Below are 20,047 nucleotides of genomic sequence, written 5' to 3'. Positions count from 1 at the left end.
TCAATTTCCTTTTCCCATGTTTAACAATCAAGAAATGAATCTGTAAAACCATAAACAATATCAGATTTATGATATGGATGGATGGATGGATGGATGGATGGATGGATGGATAGATAGATAGATAGATAGATAGATAGATAGACAGACAGACAGAGACAGACAGATAGATAGATAGATAGATAGATAGATAGATAGATAGATAGATAGATAGATAGATAGATATAGATAGATAGATAGATAGATCGATAGATAGATAGATAGATAGAAAGCAGGAAGTATATGAACATTGGCAAAATACATCAATGTTGAGCCTATAAACCGTTAATGTATCTTGACCTGGCACAGAGGTCCCAAGCGCCACAAAAACAACAGCGGTAACGGAGTCCTTGAGACCGATGGTGCAGCCGAAGTGTGACGCCAGGTCACCGATGATGGCGGTGAGCAGGCCGATGATGATGATGGACACCACGAAACACGCCCAACCGTTCAGGTAGTCGGTAGGCGGCACGCAGGCAAAAAGAACCTTCCAGAAGACGGTCAGGAAATGCATGACGTAGTCGAAGCATGACGGCAGGCGCTCCTCCCCCGTGTCATCCTCTTCTTCGTCTGGAAACACAGAGGAAGGAAAAGACAAAGAGCGGAGATTAGGATTACAGCAAATGCTCTTAATATCAAATTAAGGAGATAGACAGTGGCTAATGTTGGCTAAAGTGGCTAAAGTTCCTTTAAGGGATACGTTTGTAGAAAAAAAGGTGCAAGACACATTTTCAATTTCATCATTTATCATTTTGGACACTAGAATAGTTTTAGAACACTTTATGTTTCTGATATCAGTTAGATGGCACATCTCAATACAACCCCAAAGTTCAAGGTGTGTCAAGACTTTTGGCGTCAACTTCCGTGACGCAGTCGGGTGCAAGAATCCGAGCGAGCAAGTTGACTGCTTATTCAAAGTGTCAGGCCCACAAGAGCTGCGTGCGTTTTCCTGCCCAAAAAAAAATCACGCAGGGCCCCGCTGGATTGAATATTTTATGGTGCGAGTGATGATGCTCCTGCTGCTGCCTCTATGCATCACCAGATGAATGGATTTTCGCCTCTTTTTTTACCCCTGCGAGCGTTCTGCTGTCCGAGAGCAGGAAGGACAAATGTGGATTTTCTTCTCTGAAATTCTAATGCATACATTTAAAGCGGAGACGAGGTGTTTCGATGCATAAGAATAGGTATCATTTCCTTGTTGAGTCAAAACATTTGTTACACTAGCACAAAATGCAATACAAGAGGTGTTTGGGGAAAAACATTAAAATGGAAGTACAGTAATGATTTAAAAATAAGAAAAAAATAACGTAAAACCTATTAGAACATGTATTGAAATATATTGATAAAACTAAATCATTTGAAAATATTGAGAACATAAAAACAAATCGATTCCTTAACTGATATGGAATCAAATGACGGTGTATCAAGGCACAGATATAAAATATAATATTCAAAGCCTTTTTCAGAAATATCAAAACCAAAACAACAACAAAAAAACTTCGCAGTGAGTACCTGCACTGACGGTGATGGCCTCCATGAACTGCTCTCTCCAAGAATTGGTGCCAACCACCAGAGCCAGATTGGTCTTCTTGATCAGCTTGTCCACGGTGTTCTGTCAACAACAGTACCCACAGTGACCACATGGTGGCAGCCTCGCTTTTAACTCCAGCATCACAGTACGTTACGATGTTAATTTGACTTACGAGGTGAAATTGTGACCAGATTCAAAAATCTAATCACTTTCTATACAAACGAGTGAATGAATGAATGGACTCAATGAATGGGAATCCAGCAAACATGTTTTGTTTTTTTTTAAAGACAAACATGAATGCTGAAAAGTCAAAGCTGTGTTGAAATCATGTGGTATTAAATGATTTGTTAAAATGCAAAAATGATGAGAAATGGTGTAGAAATGTGTAAGTAGCAGGTAAATGTAAAATACTTCTTAATGTGGGTAATTTAGTGCAAAAATATGTAGGAAGTGGCAAAATTTTGTCAATTACTTTGCCAATTCTAGAAATGGTTTAATTTTCCTCCCATTTTTATACAATATGATGTGTTTTTGTGTTTTTATTTTTTCAAATTGACAATGCAAAAAAAGTGATTTTCTTGGCCCTAATTTGAAAATGAGCAAAAATGCCGACTGAAGTAAATGCAAATTTCTTATTTTAATTAAACAAAATGATCATCAGTCTGCTTTCATACAGGAAGTGACGGACTATAAAAATCGTCGAACAGCCGCAGTCTAGAGACTGACATCAGAGCATTTGGACAATTTTAAGTCTATAAACCATTAATCGACTCCTAAAATGATTATTGATTTAATTGGCAATCGATTATGATAGCAAGTTAATTGATTAATAATTGCACCTTTAAACAAATAATCTCCAGCCTTCCTGTATGGAGTTTCCATGTTTTCCCCGTGCCTGCATGGGTTTTCTGCGGGTACTCCGGCTTCCTCTCACACTCCAAAAACATGCATGGCAGGTGTATTGGACACTCTAATTCGTCTGCCAGTGGTGAAGCATCTGACTCATTTGTGTTAATGAAGCAATTGTAATAAAGCTAAGCCAATATGCAATCAAATCTTTAGCACCTTAAACTCATAGGATTCCTCGATGATGACCTCCATCTTGGGGTGCTCGCCCAGAATTGGCTTGCCCATTTCGGCGATGCGTTTGGCTTCCTCCTCGTCCGACGTCAACTTTCTCTCAGGAACATCTGTGCAGAGAAATTAAAAAAAAAAAAAAACATAATATGGAAAAGCTCCTTTATGTCTCGAACATTTGGGGCCACCTACTGATCAGCGAGTTAATTTAAATAGCTTTGATTTTTTGTTTATACCTGTGGACCGAAGATTTTTTGGCAATGTTTATCAATCTATGCAATGCCCCAAGGAAGAAAAGGTCAGCGGAGAAAAACAAGGAGAGTGATTTGAATAAACTGTAGATTTGTTAAAAAACAAGCAAAACATGATTTTTAGTAGCAATGCCTCCAAAACATGCAATACAGTACATAAAATTCCAACCTACAGTATTTTATTCTGAAAATGAAAGGGCTTTTATTTCATCATTGCTCTTGGTGTGGCAGCATGTGGAACTGTGTGGTTCCACCATGACAACAAAAACGGAACTTTTTATGCAGATGTTCTTATCTTTTTAAAAAAATCGCACATTTCATGAGTCAATATGATTGTAAGTAGTGTGAGCATATTTCATTTCACAGGGCTAATTTACATAGCATTAAAACTATACAATGGTGGACAGTTGAGTTGATAGTTAGACGCTCTAAAATATGCACAGGGAAATAATAAATCCCTCGCTTCCGGTAAGTTTGCAGCCCCGCAAAAGTCATGAGTCAATTTTTAAAATTTTTGAACAAATGCATAGATTTATTTCACGCTAAGTACTTAATATACTCTACGTTGAATACGTCAGTATTATTTAAAGAACAGAACTTTCCTTAGTGCCAACGTGTGTATGATAAAAGCCCTGCGGTAGTGTTGAAGCTTCAGAGCGGATTTGTGGATGTGGAGGCGGATGAAGATGGGAGTGCGGCGCCTGTGTGTGTGAGAGGTTCCCAGCCTGTACCGTGTGTGACCAAGCCGCCTTCCCAGGCACCTTGTCATCATGCCGCTCTTTGCTGACAACACGCCTCTCGGCATCAAATATTAACAACAGCGCCATTAAAGATCACAGCCGAGTGCTCCTCGGTTCACACGCGCACACCGCACACAAGCGCGCGCGCACACACACGCACGCACGCGCGCACACACACGCGCGCATGCGTAAAAATCAATTACACAGCGTGCATCGTCGTGTCTTGTTTAAAATTCATGATCATCCGGCATCACTTTTGCTTTGCGTTCATCACTTCAGCCTGCTTTCATGGCCATTTAGGAGGAATTTGCAGACACACGGCGACCGGTTATTTTGGCAAGTAGTCTTGATTTTTTTAACTTGATTTTTGCTGGTTTTATTACACAAATTACACACATGCACAGACACACATGCATGATGGGAACTTACCGGATAGCAGCATGGCTGCCAAGGATGAGGAGGTGATGATGGGGAAGAGGAAAGGAGGAGGAAAAACAAATTAATAAGTGAAAGACATGGAGATGAGGAACAAGGCAAAAAAAATTGATGTAGTATAAGAAGAAGACACATTAGCATAAAGCAATGAAAAAAAGAAGAAAGGAAAAGTATTGGTGAAGAAGAAGAACAGCAACAAGATGAAATAAATGGAGAAGAAAATGATAGGAGTGGAAGAAGATTAGTATTTAAAGCAATGAAAAAGAAGAAGGGAGAAAAGCATTAGGTGAAGAAGAAGAAAGAGAAGGATGAAGAAGAAAATGAAGAACAGGAAGAAAAAGATGGAGAAGAACAAGACGGAGAAGAAGAAGATGGGAGATTACCATTAGGCAAAGAAGAAAATGATGGAGAAGAGGGAAAAAAGGAGAATGAGGGAAACTTTAGGATTTGCTCTGATTTGAGCGTTGGTGACTTTGGGAAAATCATTAAATGCGGCAACGATGCCGAAAAATACCGCTTTTGAGGTAGTCTCAATCTCAAGTTAAATAAGATTGGATACAAATCTTGATACATGGAGTGAAACACAATTCTTGCACCCCTTCCAAGTCCACTGATTTTGTTCAGTGTTTCCATTTGACATTTAATTACCTGGCAACTTATTGCTTCACTGTCATTGTGTTTTACCTCAAACAGAAATTGTCAGTTTGTTCTTCGCTCACTATGTTGAGCAGGTGAATTTGAAAGGATAATAATGCTTTTTTTGCTCCTGAGCAACTTCTGAAAGGATGACTACGCCCCTGGCTGTCAGAAACCAGCGCATTTTTCCTTCTTCTTTGGGCCAGACAAGCTAGCCTTGCTGGAGGCTAAAGTTAGCGCTGGCGTGCGTGCTCGCAGCAACTTGTTTTGCATGGAGGCGATAGGTAACATCACTACCATTTTGTGTGCACAAAGATGTCAGAATCAGGCAGCTGCTTTGCATTTCGGGAAGCTTTGAGAAGGTCATCAGTGACAGCCACATAATGAGATCTTGTATGGAAAGGTTGGTTGCCCCCCCAGCGCCCCTCGACCCTCCCTGCTGGGTAGTACCAGAGGAGACGAGCATAATATCACTCGGCAACTTCCTCTTTTTTATTCCTGTCTGCTTCCATTTGAATGTATTACACCTCAGCACCTCGCTGACTGACTGAGTGACTGCTGCTGTCACCATAGCAACGGTTACTAGACAACAACCTCTCAGCGACTCCTTAGCCAGGGCGCTGGTGAAAAGTGGAGTGACGCACTCCTGTCCCTTCCTAAGAGCCGACTGACTACTTGTGAGCATGAAGCTGATTCTAGCCTCTAGTGTAGGCATTACCAAGTTGCCTTGCACCCCCCCCCCCCCCCCCAAAAAAAAATTGTTGCCTAATACCAGCCAACCTCACCAGTTACCACCCTAATTAAGAGATACAGTAAGAAAGATTTTAACAGGTATCAGCACGTCTATAATATAGTAATGTGACGTATTTTCCGCACTATAAGGCGCACCAGATTATAAAGCGCGCCTTCAATGAATGGGCTATTTTAAAACTGTTTTTATATATAAACCACATAATTCGGATAGAATAGAAGCTTCAGTACTGGCTAGGTTCGCGTTATGCATCCACTAGATGGAGCTGTGCTAAAGGGAATGTCAACATAGCAATCAGGTAAGTCAGTCAAACTTTCTTTATTCATAGGCAATAAGATAGATATTAAGAATATATGTGATTTGTGGAAAGTCGCATCTGTAAAATGGGTTAAAAAATACCTTTCGATTACATTAAAAGACTTTGGATCAATGCCAAGATGAAGCAAGACTTTAAAAGAATATTGTTGTGATTCAATTCAATGTTAATCTTTTTTTTTTAATTAATTTGAAACCAAACACCATAAATATATTGTTTTGTTGATTGAAAAACAGTTTCTGGATTTATTTTAAAAAAAACTAAAAAACTATGATTCGTATATCAAATTTTCAAAAAACGTATTCTGAACATTTTAATTGTAAAAAATACATTTAACTGAAATCCAGAGGTAAAAATACAAAAAAAATTGGAAAATTAAAAAAAAATGAAGAATTTTTATTGCGATGACATTATTCTTTTATCACCCAAAAAAGAAAACTCGTGGTTTATGCAAAGTATAAGGAGCACTAGATTATAAGGCGCAATGTCAGTTTTTGAGAAAATCGAAGGCTTTTAGGTTCACCTCAAAGTGCAAAATGGGTACTTCATTTACCATGAATACTGCATAGTAACTTAAAACCCCAATTTTAGATTTCTATTCCGTGTTCCAAACTGACAAATTCCGCCATTCCACATTTGATCAAGGCCTGAATATTGCTGTGCCACCTTGGTCACCTAGTTCCATGATTTGTCATTCATTCACACAGAAAAGCGACATTCCACCAATTTTTAGCTATTTCCAGCCAAGAAATTGCCAGGTCATCTTCGTCAATACTGGTCACCTCACATCAAATACCAGCTCCCATAAATATAATAATAATAAATTCTCTCTTCATTCTGTGTCTGCACTATTCAAAAGAGCAAACGCGCGGCCTCAATCCGACTTTGCGCGATTCCTTTTCACACCGTGGCCATTCTCCTGTCTGATAAGAACTTCAAGTCATTTAAATATTTTGTAAAAGCATTCACTTGGAGTGGAGCCCCGCAGCCTTTAAAGTTTCCTTGATTTTGACGCTCTTCCAGTCCAGCACCTCATTTCGTACGTACCGCCCTCCAGTCTGAGTTGTCACTCCGACGGGGCTTACTGCTCAAAGATGGCGGCGATGCCACGCTCCAACGGCCGTGGCGCAAATGTCACGACTCGAAGGCCCTCCGGTTGCCGCGGCGCCGCACAGGAATCACTTGGGATTCACTCTGGAATCACGGATGGGTAGATTTAATTCAAACGGCCATCGGGACTACTCAAGCATGTACACACCGCTGACTTCATTAAAATTGTCTTTTCCGGGAATGTCGAAATTTGACACTCTAATGAAGGTTATAAAAAGCTACTTTCTACATTACTGGACACATTTACAACTTGGGATATTAAAATTCTTGGTCGAAATATTCTCCCTAAAAATGAGAAATATGAAACGCAAGAGTATAAAACAGGAAGAGGGGTGCGGGACAAGCTCTTCAGTGTGAGGCAACCTGGCCTTTGGAGTAATATCACAGTGGTAGAAGCCATGGTAGAGCCTCCCAATTGAGAGATTGTAGGTTCGACCATTGTGACCATGACCAAGTGTCCTTGAGCAAGACACTGAACCCCGAGTCATTCCTGAGATAATCTAACATCTGTCTAGGGACCGCAGATGAAAACTAGCCTCTTGGCTTATTCTGCTGCATTTTAGAAAGGTTCATTAATGTACACTGTCCATGTAAAATAAAATGTTTAACCATAGAATCAAGAGGTGGGATAGTAAAAACTCTGAAGAGCGTGAAATGTACTGACAGAATGGGGGGGGGCAATGCACAAAGGCTGTGACTTCTGAAGTAGATTCCGCATAAGGCGGAATGGTAATTGTGTGAAATGGAATGAAGGGGTGAAGTGACAAAACTACGTGAATGGTAGGGCTTTTCAGACTCGACACGCTTGTTTGCTGTATCTTATCTTGGACTCGGCCATTGGACTCACAAAATAGTTCAAAACTTGACTATGACCAACAATGCTATTAGTCCTGAAAATGAACAAAGTCCTTCAAAAGAACCTTGGAAAACAGGTCATATTCTTGCCATCTGACAGCAAGCATGAAATCATGCAATATTTTTCTTTATCAGCTATAAAATTTGGTTTTACCCGTCCTTGGAACCTTAGGTACGATATCTCAAAAACCAAACGAAACCTGCAGATTCTGGAGACATACGTCAAACTTTGTTCAACACTTGCAAAGGTATTAGAAAAAGAGGTCATCCACCCCCGAAGTTGAATGTTTCTCTAATTCTGGCATTGTGGAAAATGGAACTTTTCTGTCAGAAGGTTTCCTCCTAATCTCATCTAGATTTGGACTTGGACTCGGACCTTCTGGACCCGTACTTGACTCGGAAATTGACTCGCACCTTTGTGACTCAAACTTGACTTGGACTTGATAAGAGAGGACATTTCACTACAGCCTTGATGAAAGGCACTGACATTAGGGCAATGAAAACAACATAATTTTAAAGATATTACCAGAGGGGGGGTTGGCGTCAATGTAAAAAGGAATAGCGCAAATCGGGATGTGGGTGTGAAGTTCTGGAGGGACAAATGCAATGTGGCTACATCCCGGCTTTGGATATAGAATCATAAGGATGCACCAGAGTTATAGAATCCTTGCCTAAGTGGGGTCTTTGTTATTAAAATAATAATGAACACTTGAATCATCTTGTATTAAGGGTTAGGGTGTTAAATGGATGTCACGGCAGTCAATACTTTTCCTGAGTCTCTGGACATATTAATGCCAACCCCCTAAGACTTCAATCATAATTGTGTCATCTGTATTCAAGGAGCCATGTTGCACCCTGGGAATGAATCCAGGAGAAAAGTTGAGGGATTTTTTTTCTTCAGACTAGGAAAGACAACTGCTCAAATGTACCCGCGATCACCCAGTACTTTACCGCAATCAAGAGATTTTTCTTTGTAAGATCATGAAAGATGTAAAGTAGCAAGTTATTCAGCTGCCGTAGCATTTGGTATTGGCTCCTATCTCCTGCAGGGTTTACTAAGTCTCCAACCTACTAAAAGGTCCACTGAGAACTGGCCCACTCCCCTGGTCCCTATGCCATCTGTAACAGCTGCAGGGTCCACTGATAAGGACATGAGTCATTATCTGGCACCAATTAGGCGGCTAAATGATTCGATAGCACTCTTTCCAATCACCTAAGGGGCTCCACTCAAAACCTCGGAACTCTACACAGACCTGACCCACACAAACCTGATCTACATAGTCCTGACTCACAGTCCTAATCCTGACAGTTCTGATCTAAAAAGAGCTCATCCAACCACTTACGGTTCATACCGTGCTGTTACTTGTTTGTTGTTTATACTTTGCTCTTTATCTTAACTTCGTATTGTTGTGGATTTTTTTTAGGATTTAGGTGAGATCAGTAAAATAGTCTGGAAAACAAATTGTTTTTTTGGGGGGTTTCTTTTATTTGAAGCTTCAAAGACAGAGCAGTCTGGTGCTTTATATGAAGGGACAAGCAAGACAGAAGATTCTTATTCAATCAAAGGAGTGAACTCATAATCCGACTTGCTTATCAGTCAGCAGAGTAGTACAATTACAACAAAGCAACAAGCTACACAAATAGTTCTCATGTATATTAAATGAAAGGGTCTCTTTTCACACAAAACCAGGTGGTCAGTGAAGAACACAATCTTATTCTAATACTTATTATCCAGAACATGATCCAGACAGACCAGAAACACAAACAGACCTGATCCAGGCATCTAAAGTATCTCTAAACTCATGATCCAACGAGTCCTGATAAAACAGAGCAGATATACAAAACCTGATCCAAACAGACCTGAAGCACCCAGATCAAAACCAGATGGACTTGATGCAAACAGAACGGTTCCAAACTGACCGAATCCAAACAATAATGACTTAAATAAACTTGATCCATAGACATGATCCATACAGTCCTTATCAAAAAAGTCTGATCTGAACATACTGATACAAACACATCTAATATAGATAAAAAAAACATATACCGGTAGTTCCAAAAAGACCTGATGCTAAATTACCTTCTATTTTACTGTGTCGGTCCATTTTTACATACTAACATCTTTTACGAGACTACGCCTGACTGCCAGTGTACTTTACAACCCATTCTTTTGTCCTTTATATTAGTGTCATTACTGCCCTCATGTAAAGTACGTTGCTAGTGCCTCTACATTACGATACATTATGTTTTTGGTCTTCGAATTCCCTGCTGTGCTAAATCCAGCAGTGGCAGCTCCAGATAACGCAGATAAAATAACATCTATACTGCACAAACGTTAACATTTCCATTGCAGGTCAAGTTGCGTTGAACACCGTTAGATTTACTTTTAAGGCAACGCAAAAAAACGGTTTCTTCTTTTTCCTTTCCCTCCTGCTGCTTGTAACATCAGGATTAATGAAGCTCGTGACCTCGCCTGGCAAAAGCGACGTAATGAGCTCAAGGTTTCGCCCGGCCGAGGGATTCGCGCCCGCCATGAATCGAGAGGGCTGACAGCCGGTTGACTCACGTGAAAGCTCAAGTGGGAAAAGCAAACCTCGGAGGGATGCTGCTCAAATATTGAATCCATTTTTCATGCGGAAATACTGAGGCCTGCCACGGGAAGTCCTTGGAAACGACCTTTTTGTAATGATGTCACTTTAAGTCATAGGACTGATGTTCCTCAAGCAGAAACAATTAGCAAGGCAATTTAGGATAAATAAATGTCTCCCTTAGATGACCATTAATTTAAGAGAATACCTTCCTCCAGCAATCATCGCCTCATACAAGTTAATGTCCCACACAGGCAAATACATATATATATATATATATATATATATATATATATATATATATATATATATATATATATATATATATATATATATATATATATATATATATATATATATATATATATATATATATATATATATATATATATATAGTATGCCTCAAATAATCACAATTTAAATACATTCAAATTTAAATGCCTCCCTCCAGCAACTTAAAGCAAATAAATGCCTCTCTTAAAAATGAAGACGAATGCCTTTTTTAGGCAACGCTCAACTAGAGACAAATGGATGTCTACCTCAAACATCAAGGTAAGACAAAAAATAACTCCTGAAGCAACTGTCAGGTTAAAAAAGAAAACACCTCCCTCAAGCAACCATCAGCATAAGAAAAATAAATGCCTCCCGCAAGCAATTATGATCTCCAGACAAATAAACACTTCCCTTAAGCACATATTAACTGAATATAAATGCCTCAAATAATCACAATTTAAATAAATTTAAATGCCACCGTGCAGCAACTTAAGGCAAAATAAATGCCTCCCTTAAAAATGAAGACGGATGCCTTTTTTAGGCAAATGGATGGCTAACTCAAACAATTAAGGTAAGACAAACAACTCCCCAAGTAATTGTCAGGTAAAAAAAAATAAACACCTCCCTCAAACAACCATCAACTAATGTCAAATAAAGGCTTTGCTCAACAATTATTACTTTCAGAAAATAAATACTTCTTTTTAAGGAACCAATAAATATTTATCATTCTGAATGAATCAACGTAAATAAGGGAAATGAAAATTGAACTCGGAACAAATTAACACCTCCCTAAAAACAAATGCAGTAAACCCCTCCCCATTACAAAAAAAAAAACAAAAAAAAACAAAAAAAGTGAAGACGTATTATTGCTATTGGATAAAAATCAAATCAAGAAAAATACACTTTTCCTATTAGTAATCACCAAATAAAGACAATTAAAGGCCTCGCTCAAGTAATCATTACACACATATTTTTTTTGGCCCCAGAAAAGCAGGGTATTTGTTTTGTTTGATCCGGCGGTACGGTGGGGTAGATTTGAGCTGACGGCGAGTCAGGTGTGTTGCCGACGAGAGGCGAGACAGCTCAGACGTCAGCGAGTGATGAAGATGCCAGATGACAGGCGGCGGCTAAGCGAGGCGCATGTCAATAACCCGACAGGCTAAAGTAAATGCCTCCCCCTCCCGGGAGGTTGGGGCGCATGCAGACGAGCGTACCTGAGCGTCCGCGCGCTTCACGTAGCGACGCTCGTGTCATTGTGACGCTAATGAGCGTCTTTTAATCTCCTACCATGAAAAGCTTTCATTCGCCTCATCTTTTATGAACGCGCGCCTTATGCTAATCTCGCTGCGTTCGTATGTACATAGTGGCTCATAAGAGATGATTGGGTTTGTTTTGGCGCCTTATTGAAGGCCGAGTGCGGGAGCGTAATGGATGAATATTAAATGAGAAGTCTTTGTTTTGTTTGCTCGCTCCCGTATGCAGCAGGAGCCGACGGCGCTCCGTTCTCCTTCTCCTGCCTTTTTCCTTCCGTCTACCTTTTATTTAAGGCTCTCTCTTTAACGCTGCAGTTCGTTGATTGCCCCCAAGTTTGCAAGCCCGGGGAAGTGACTGTTCGTATGTTATAGATGTGCTGATGTTGAGTTCACGGTTGCTGGAGGGAGGGGTTTATTTTGATGTAAGTTGATGTATTTTTGACGGCTACGATATGGATGACTATTTGAGGGAGCTGGTTTTTTTTTTTTTGCCTTCGCTTGATTATTGTTTGAGGGAGGCATCGTTTGTCTCACGTTGGTGCTTATTTAAGAGAGGCATTCGTTTGTCTTGTCTTTGGTAATTGCTTAAGTGTGGTGTTTGCCTTTTGCTTAGTAGAAAGAAAAAATGTATTTATTTGTCTTATAGTGTTTGCTTGGCATAGGCATATTTGTCTTGAGTCATTTATTTTTATTTAGTTGATGCTTGCTTGAGGGGGGCCTTTATTTTATATGTACGTCTCCTTGATAGGACGTTTATTTGTTTTTACGTGTATAAATGCACAAAAGATGTGTTTATTTACAAAATTACTTTGTGGAGGTTTTTTTTTTTTTTTTTTTTTGCAATAACCCGATTGTTTAAGTGAGGATTTATTAGTCTTATGCGAGTTGATTAGTTGAAGGAGGCATTTATTTCTTCAACGCTAGCATGGTTATAGATAGAAAAAGCAATCTTCTTCGGCGCCACTGTGCACAGTCCAAATAGCACTGCCACATCCTATATCGTAAACATCCGCGGCGTCCATGTTTTTTAGCCAACAATAAAGTGTTACTCTGAGCTCACTCCACACCAGCTTGTCCACCTGGCCTCCAGCGTGGTTAGATAACAACAGCGCATTAGATAACGGCAGCCTCATGAAAAGGCCTGATGGACTTTTTTTCAGTTGATTTCAGCGGGTGTTAGCAAGAAAATGACTTTGACTAACTGGCATTGGCATTCGTGAGCATTCAAAATACATGAGTAGTTAAAAGAGACGTACCCTAAGTAAATTTGAATGAAAACCTACTTTGTTGATAATGTGACAAAAAATAATGGTAGCTAACAGTTTAAGCATTAGCATAAGATAAGCAAAATATAATTTCAAGTTACGTAAGTGTACGAGATCAAATTCTTAGCACAAAACATCAGGATCAGTTTTTCATGACGCAAAATAATTCTTTTTCAAAACGGATTGCCGAGTCATTTTGTTAGCATTAGCATCAGTTTACCCATCAAAATAAAGGTCAAGATGTTACTTTTGGAGTAACAACTGGATCGCAATTTGGACAAGTGGGGCGAAATGAGGCTCAAATGTAAGAAAGAGAGGAGCGACCGAGCAAAAAAGGTAGCAGAGTTCCCTCTGATAGCGAGAAACCAAGCGTGCACCTTTCTGGAGACTCATGTCCACCATGCGAGGCTCGGCCAGCTCCAGGAAGAAGTTTTTGTTTTTCTCGTACTCCTCGTCATCGATGATTTTCACGTGAATGACTTTGCTGCCACCAGGAAGAGAAGAAGAAGGAGGAAAAGTGGAAGAGAAGAAAAAGTAGAAGAGAGCGGGTTAAAATGTGATGAAAGCACAAAGGAAGTGGGATTAATAATCTGCACATAGAAAACAGGTGAACACTGACTAAACCTAAACCTAACGCAACTGCATTAAACCAATGAATGGCCAAAACATCTTAAGTGTATGATTTTTTTATTTACTTTTTCACCCAAGTGCGATGTGCTGTGCATCTGTATAAATCAAACAAGAAAAGGGATAAACATTTTGCAAAGAATTCACTTTAACGTTTACCGATAATTTACCGCATGTTCCAATAATTTGCTCTTAATTTGAAAAGAAACACATATTGCTCCTGTTGCAGCATTAAAAAGCATTAAATTAGATTTGCTGATGCCTGGAGGGGTGCTTATAAACTCATGTGTCAACTGCATAGCTTTTACTGGTATGCATGTATCTCGATTTTAGAACCAGTGATGTACATTATCGTCAGGCAATATTTGGAGCATGATTTAACAAATGTCCCCCAAAATTTGCTGATTAAATTGAATGTATTCATTTTTATTTATATCTCCCTGAGACAAGAAAACAAGCCCTAAAACAGAAATACTTGTCCATTAAACTTTGGAATTACATTTCTAGTGGTGTCTCTAGTCGCATTTTATTCAACAACTCCAGAAAACATCATGTATCATCATGTTTTATCTTCGCCTCTCAGCTGAAAAATTGTGTCACTGATGAAAATGCACATCAGTACAAATCTGAAAATAAAGTCATATGAGATTTTGCAGCAACTACAACACAAATCCGCATTAAGTTGCTTCATGTTCAAATTGACTTGCTCTTAATTTGAAAAGCACAGCACACACAAGTACTGTATATTATATCAACCAATGACACGTACTTTAGTGAATTAAAACAACCAATGACTTAAAGGACCATTTATTGGAAAGACAAATTATTCTAAGTATATAAATGAACAACAACTCAAACCTAATACGTTAGCTCACCAACGACTCGAACCTACAGTAATTGTATTCAACCTACCGATCATTACAGCCTGTGAGAAGAACGTACAATAATTCAAGCGTATTAGACACATCAAAATCTTAAACCTTTAAGCAATTTTAGACAGATTCGTAAGACGAAACCAAGTGTATTGGATGGAGGAAGCACAATAAAAAAAGCTTTCTTGTGCGTAATTTCTGTGTGTTCATGACAGAACAGTGTCACTAAGTGAAAGGCACTAATGTGTCAGAATTAGTCACCGTGATTTATCGACGCCGGTGCTGCGCAGAGCACCCTGGAGTTCAGCACGAGTGCGGCAAGTGCAGCTGGGGAATGACAAACGCACTCCGCACAAACAGAGAGAGTTCACACCTCTGCCCTCCCCCAAGGAAGCATCCGACGGGTGTTTGTGTGTGTGTGTGTGTGTTACGCCTGAAGTAAACTCTTGAGGCACTTGAGGTTTCTCATCTTTATGGCAATTGTAGCTCATGATACGACAGTGTCGTGATACTTTCCCAACCATATTGCAATACGGCAGTAGAAAACAGGTTTAAAAAAGGTAACTATCGAAGGATAATGTTTTATAATACAAAATACCATTTGTAAATGACACCTATTTTATTTATTTGTTGTACAAAAGTTGTGTTCTATGGTCCATCTTCAGTTTTAGTGGCCAACAAACGGACGAAAAAGCACTGCAACTACAATCACCGGAATGAGGCAATCAAACGAAAAAAAAAATGTAAACACATAAAAAAGCAGAAAAAACGCAATCACAAGAACGAAATGGAAGTAAAATACAACGAAATATAGAGATTAAAACTGGTGCAAATAAAAATTGCAAACAGGTTAAAAAGTCAAAACAATGCAAACAATACAATCACTGAGATGACATGCAAAATAACAGCATGTGTGTGTGCATATGCAGTACAGTATAAAGTATATAATCTACAATATACAGTATATATATATATATATATATATATATATATATATATATATATATATATATATATATATATATATATATATATATATATATATATGAGTGTCTCTATAATACATGTATGAATATAGGTATATACTGTATGTATAAATATATTTTAAAGATGTGTATAATTTTGAATGTCAATTCACAATGGGAAATTTTAATTGTGGCCTAGTGGTGACCAGAAAGTTTAATCATGGATATTATATCTAAATTGCATTTGGCCACATAATAAATTTGGTCATATTTTTTTTATGACATTTTAATAGTTAACACAGGTTTGTTTTGATTTATTTTTTCTCAGTTAGTAATAAATCAGTATTGCAAGACTTTGAAGTCCCTCCAAATATGCTGCTTGCACTAATGCACTTTTTCATCTTTTCATCTTCAGGTTTTATATTTCAGTCCTCATGTTTGATTTACATTTCACCCCAAATAAATGAGCATAAAAGTCAACACGTCACATATGTACACCAAATTTTGCACCATTACCTCCCCAACCACTTGTTATTAGATTTCTTTTTTTTTTTTTCCAGTGTGTTGATGTTCCAGTGGGCCTCAGGCTGGCCACCATGCATTATGCAAAACAGCATCTGCCACGTCTCGCTTAAAAAGCGAATCCCAGTCATAACTTTTGCATCTGCTTCTGCTCGGCCAGCGAGTTAGCAAAGCTGCCAAGTGAGAACTTTTGCCTCCACGATGGCGTGCACGCCTCATCCGTGCTGTTTGACTGATGTCAAATTGATGTAATATTGATGTGGCACTCCAGCCACTCAGTCGTCAGCTTGCCAGAGGAAGGATTTTTACTTCCGTCTTATCAAACTTTTAAAGTTGACACTGGAGTCTTACTGCTTACCTCATGGAACAATCTGAGCAAATCCTTCGTCTTTGCTCTTTTTTTATGCTAATTTTAAAGTTTTTTTTTTCCAATTTTTGTGGAATGATCGTATGGCTTTAAACTATTAGCATGATTCTGATTCTGGCTACACTAATGTCTCAATACAGGAGTGAGAACACTGGGTGCATATTTGGTTAAAATTAAATAATGAAAAGCAAAGAAAAACAAAAAAAATCAGTCAAGACATTTAGCCCTTGCTAACGTGGGTTATGCCAAAATCTGGTGGTAGTGGTACAAATATGCAAAGTTTGGCATGACTTTAGCGGTAAGTTACACCCTGAATATTTTGGATGGTATCAAATTAACATCAAAACATTAAAGCCAAAGAAAAAGAAAATCGGCGCGCAAACACATGGTGCTCAATAAAGCTAGCTATGATTATGTGACAGTGGTAAAAACCGGGAATATTCCGGGAATCTGGTAAATCTTGCGCTGACTGTTGCTAGTTCAAATTGTTCTATTCTCCAAGTTTGTTGTGACATTCCAAAGTATGCGTCACCGTCTCGTCTTTGATGCGAAAAGCAATAATCATTGGTAAAGCAAAAGGAAGGCAGTAATCCTCGCACTAGGTGACAATAAGGCCGGCCTGCTTAATTAAGGCGCTGATTTCCCATGAGGCTTCTACGTCTTGTTACTCGTCTTTATTGGACTTTCCCCGACTGCTAACTCATCATAAAGTGACAAAATAGTGTTGGAGCCACCCTTCTCAGAATAGATACCGTCTCTCCTTTATTCTTCTATACTTTAGTGTATTCAGATGCAAGACTGGAAATTTTTGTATGAATCACAGATACCTAAATGTATATACCAGAATCAGCCTCAAAAAGTTCTTAACGATACTAAAAAATAAATAAATAAACATTAAATTAATGAAGTACCCTGCGATTGGCTGGCAACCTTTCCAAGGTGTACCACGACTACTGCCTGAAGACAGCTGGGATAGGCACCAGCAAGCCTGCGACCCTAGTGAGGATAAGAAGCAATAGAAAATGGATGGCTGGATAAATTAAGGACTTTACTTTTAACAATAATTCCATATTGAGTTTTTGTGCTGAGGCTTCCTGTCTAGCTCCTCTTGTCAGCCTCCATTGGATGTTTTCATTACGTCGCGTATTTGGCGGAAGAAGCTTTTTTTTAGTATATAAAATAAAAGTCAAAAGTCCTTTTCTCGCGCCTCCTTTTGTTTCCTTCTCCCTCTGCTGTTCTACAGTCAGCATGTTTTTTTTTTTTTCCCGCCCGCCGACTCGTACGCCCCGCGCTCGGGAATGTGGTATTCCCAAACGAGTCTCTCTCGGGCTTTTGTCGAGTCCACCTTCCCATTGTGCCGGCAGACATTTGATTATTGATGTCGTGTGCCTGCTTGCACAAAGTGTTCCGAGTCCAGGCGGGGAGGAAAAAGTATTTCATAAAGTTCGGAGCAAGCAAGTTGGATCATGAAGAAAAAAAAAAAAAAAACACAGTTAGCATTTTATTCTGTTTTTGATTGAATGCTGAAAGTGGCGGCAGGTATTTTTGGCATGTTCTTTTTGGAATGTTATCATCTCCTCTACTTTTGTGTAGTGATGCGATACTGCAAGATGTGGCATCGAGACGGTAGCAATTACTGTGTGTTTGTGAGTGTGTGTGTGTGTGTATATACATATATATATTTCTCTGATTAATTATTTCTCAGTACTGAAATATTGGACTGTTAAATATAAGAATATAAGATTTGTACTACGTGACAAACCTGAGGGAATTTTTTTTTAAAAAAAGCTTTGTCCTTTTGGGGTCTGTTGTGGTATTACGGTAGTTTTACACACAAAAAATGTCTTTTTTTTCAGGGAGGAAATCTGAGATCAGTTGAGATCAATGACGTCAACAAGAGATCAGTGAGGTGAATGTATGTATATATATATATGAGTGTGTGCATGTACTTGTATGTGTGTGTTTGTGTTGTAGTAAGTAGTACTAGTAGTAGTAGGTACATTAGTCTCGTCGACAGTCATGACTGTTTTAGAAAAGGCAGGCAGAGGAAGATACACTTCTAAAAATAGACAGGGACGTTTCTCTCAAGGGGGAGTGTGTATTGCCTGTGACATTCAACGGCAACCAAAGCGCACACACAAACACACAAATACGTGAAAAAGCGAAATTGTCATCTCCATTCACAGCCTGGGGTGATGCACGCACCCACAATATCACTTGTATGACACACACACACACACACACACACACACACACACACGCTATTGTGACGTTGCAGTTCTTTTTTTTTTTCAACCTCAGGCCTGACAAGCAATGTGATGTCATCGTAGACCTTAGAATTCTACAAAACAAATTTTAAAGAATATAAAATGACAATGAGATACAATAAGATAGATAAGATTTAGTCCCATTATAATGTAAGACACACACACAAATAATGTGGGTGTGCGTGGATGGATGGATGGATGGATGGATGGATGGATAGATAGATAGATAGATAGATAGATAGATAGATAGATAGATAGATAGATAGACAGACAGACAGACAGACAGACAGACAGGCAGGCAGACAGACAGGCAGGCAGGCAGACAGGCAGACAGGCAGACAGACAGACAGTAGATATAGACATGCAGTTTAGATATATACGAAGAGGACCATTGTCATCCACAGATGAAACATTTACCTTTGGAGTTATCGGGGTCATGGGGAATCCCCGGCCGGGACACAAAGGGGCTGGCAGGCGGCCCACCAACACAAAAGGCTGCTTCGCTAGTGCGTTGGCTGCTAATTTAAGGGTCCCGCACTGTATGCTTGGCTGGCGAGGGGCAGCAGCAAGGATGGCTGTTAATATCGGCTGGCAGGCGGGGGTGGAGTGTTAACGACCAGGTTAACCTTCTTTCAATGGATGGCGTTTATATTCTTGTTGGGCTACATGCGTGGAAGATGCTCGACATCTGTGTGTCAGCCTGCAACCACCGCGTATCAAAACTCACTCGATAGCGCCTGCGGGAATATTGAAAATAAATCAGACCCTGGCAACTGAAGTTGGGTGGGCATATCTATCATAACAGGATGCACCAAAAAAGTCTCAAGGACCCGTGGCAATTTTGAACAGGAAAACATTTTGGCTTGAGATAGCCTTGTTGTACTCATACTTCCACCTCAACTAATTTAAGTACACACTTTTACTTGGAAAGTCATCCAAACGAGCCCTTATCATAAGAGCTGCCCCGGATAATCAATGCTCGTGTAAGAAGGATTAGTTTACACAGCCTAACGTGGGCAGATTATAGCATTTCAAAAATGCGTTCAAAAATTATGATTTCCGACATAAGCCCCAACAGTTAACTTGAATTTGTTTATCAAACTTCTATTGCGATGACATACTAACTAAATCCACCTCACTGAATCTATCTGCGCTCTTTGGCAGTATCAATCATAGCAGAATGAAAAAAAAGTCTTATAAAGTAAACAGGAAGTCAGCCATGGTTTAATGTATCATTTAACTTGTGGTGACCAAGTGATGACGGAAGCTCCATTAAAACAAAAGGACGAGCCGACGGACTGAAGATAACA

General features: G+C 39.3%; 1 protein-coding gene across 2 annotated transcripts in view; it reads right to left on the bottom strand.

Annotated features, from left to right (window-relative positions):
* slc8a3 (solute carrier family 8 member 3) overlaps positions 1 to 20,047 on the bottom strand; it is a 50,403-nt gene that overhangs the window by 2,851 nt on the left and 27,505 nt on the right. For both annotated transcript variants that reach the window (XM_088433750.1, XM_088433751.1), the window contains 4 exons: positions 13,495 to 13,601; positions 2,633 to 2,757; positions 1,549 to 1,648; positions 337 to 606 (listed from right to left, as the gene is read on the bottom strand). In XM_088433750.1, coding sequence (XP_088289876.1) covers positions 337 to 606; positions 1,549 to 1,648; positions 2,633 to 2,757; positions 13,495 to 13,601 — 602 coding nt within the window. The remainder of the gene's footprint in view (positions 1 to 336; positions 607 to 1,548; positions 1,649 to 2,632; positions 2,758 to 13,494; positions 13,602 to 20,047) is intronic.

The sequence above is a fragment of the Hippichthys cyanospilos genome, chromosome 14 (assembly GCF_059441005.1).
Source record: "Hippichthys cyanospilos isolate Australia breed blue-spotted pipefish chromosome 14, RoL_Hcya_1.0, whole genome shotgun sequence".
Taxonomy (NCBI): Eukaryota; Metazoa; Chordata; class Actinopteri; order Syngnathiformes; family Syngnathidae; genus Hippichthys; species Hippichthys cyanospilos.
This window is presented reverse-complemented; position numbering and strand designations above follow the sequence as displayed.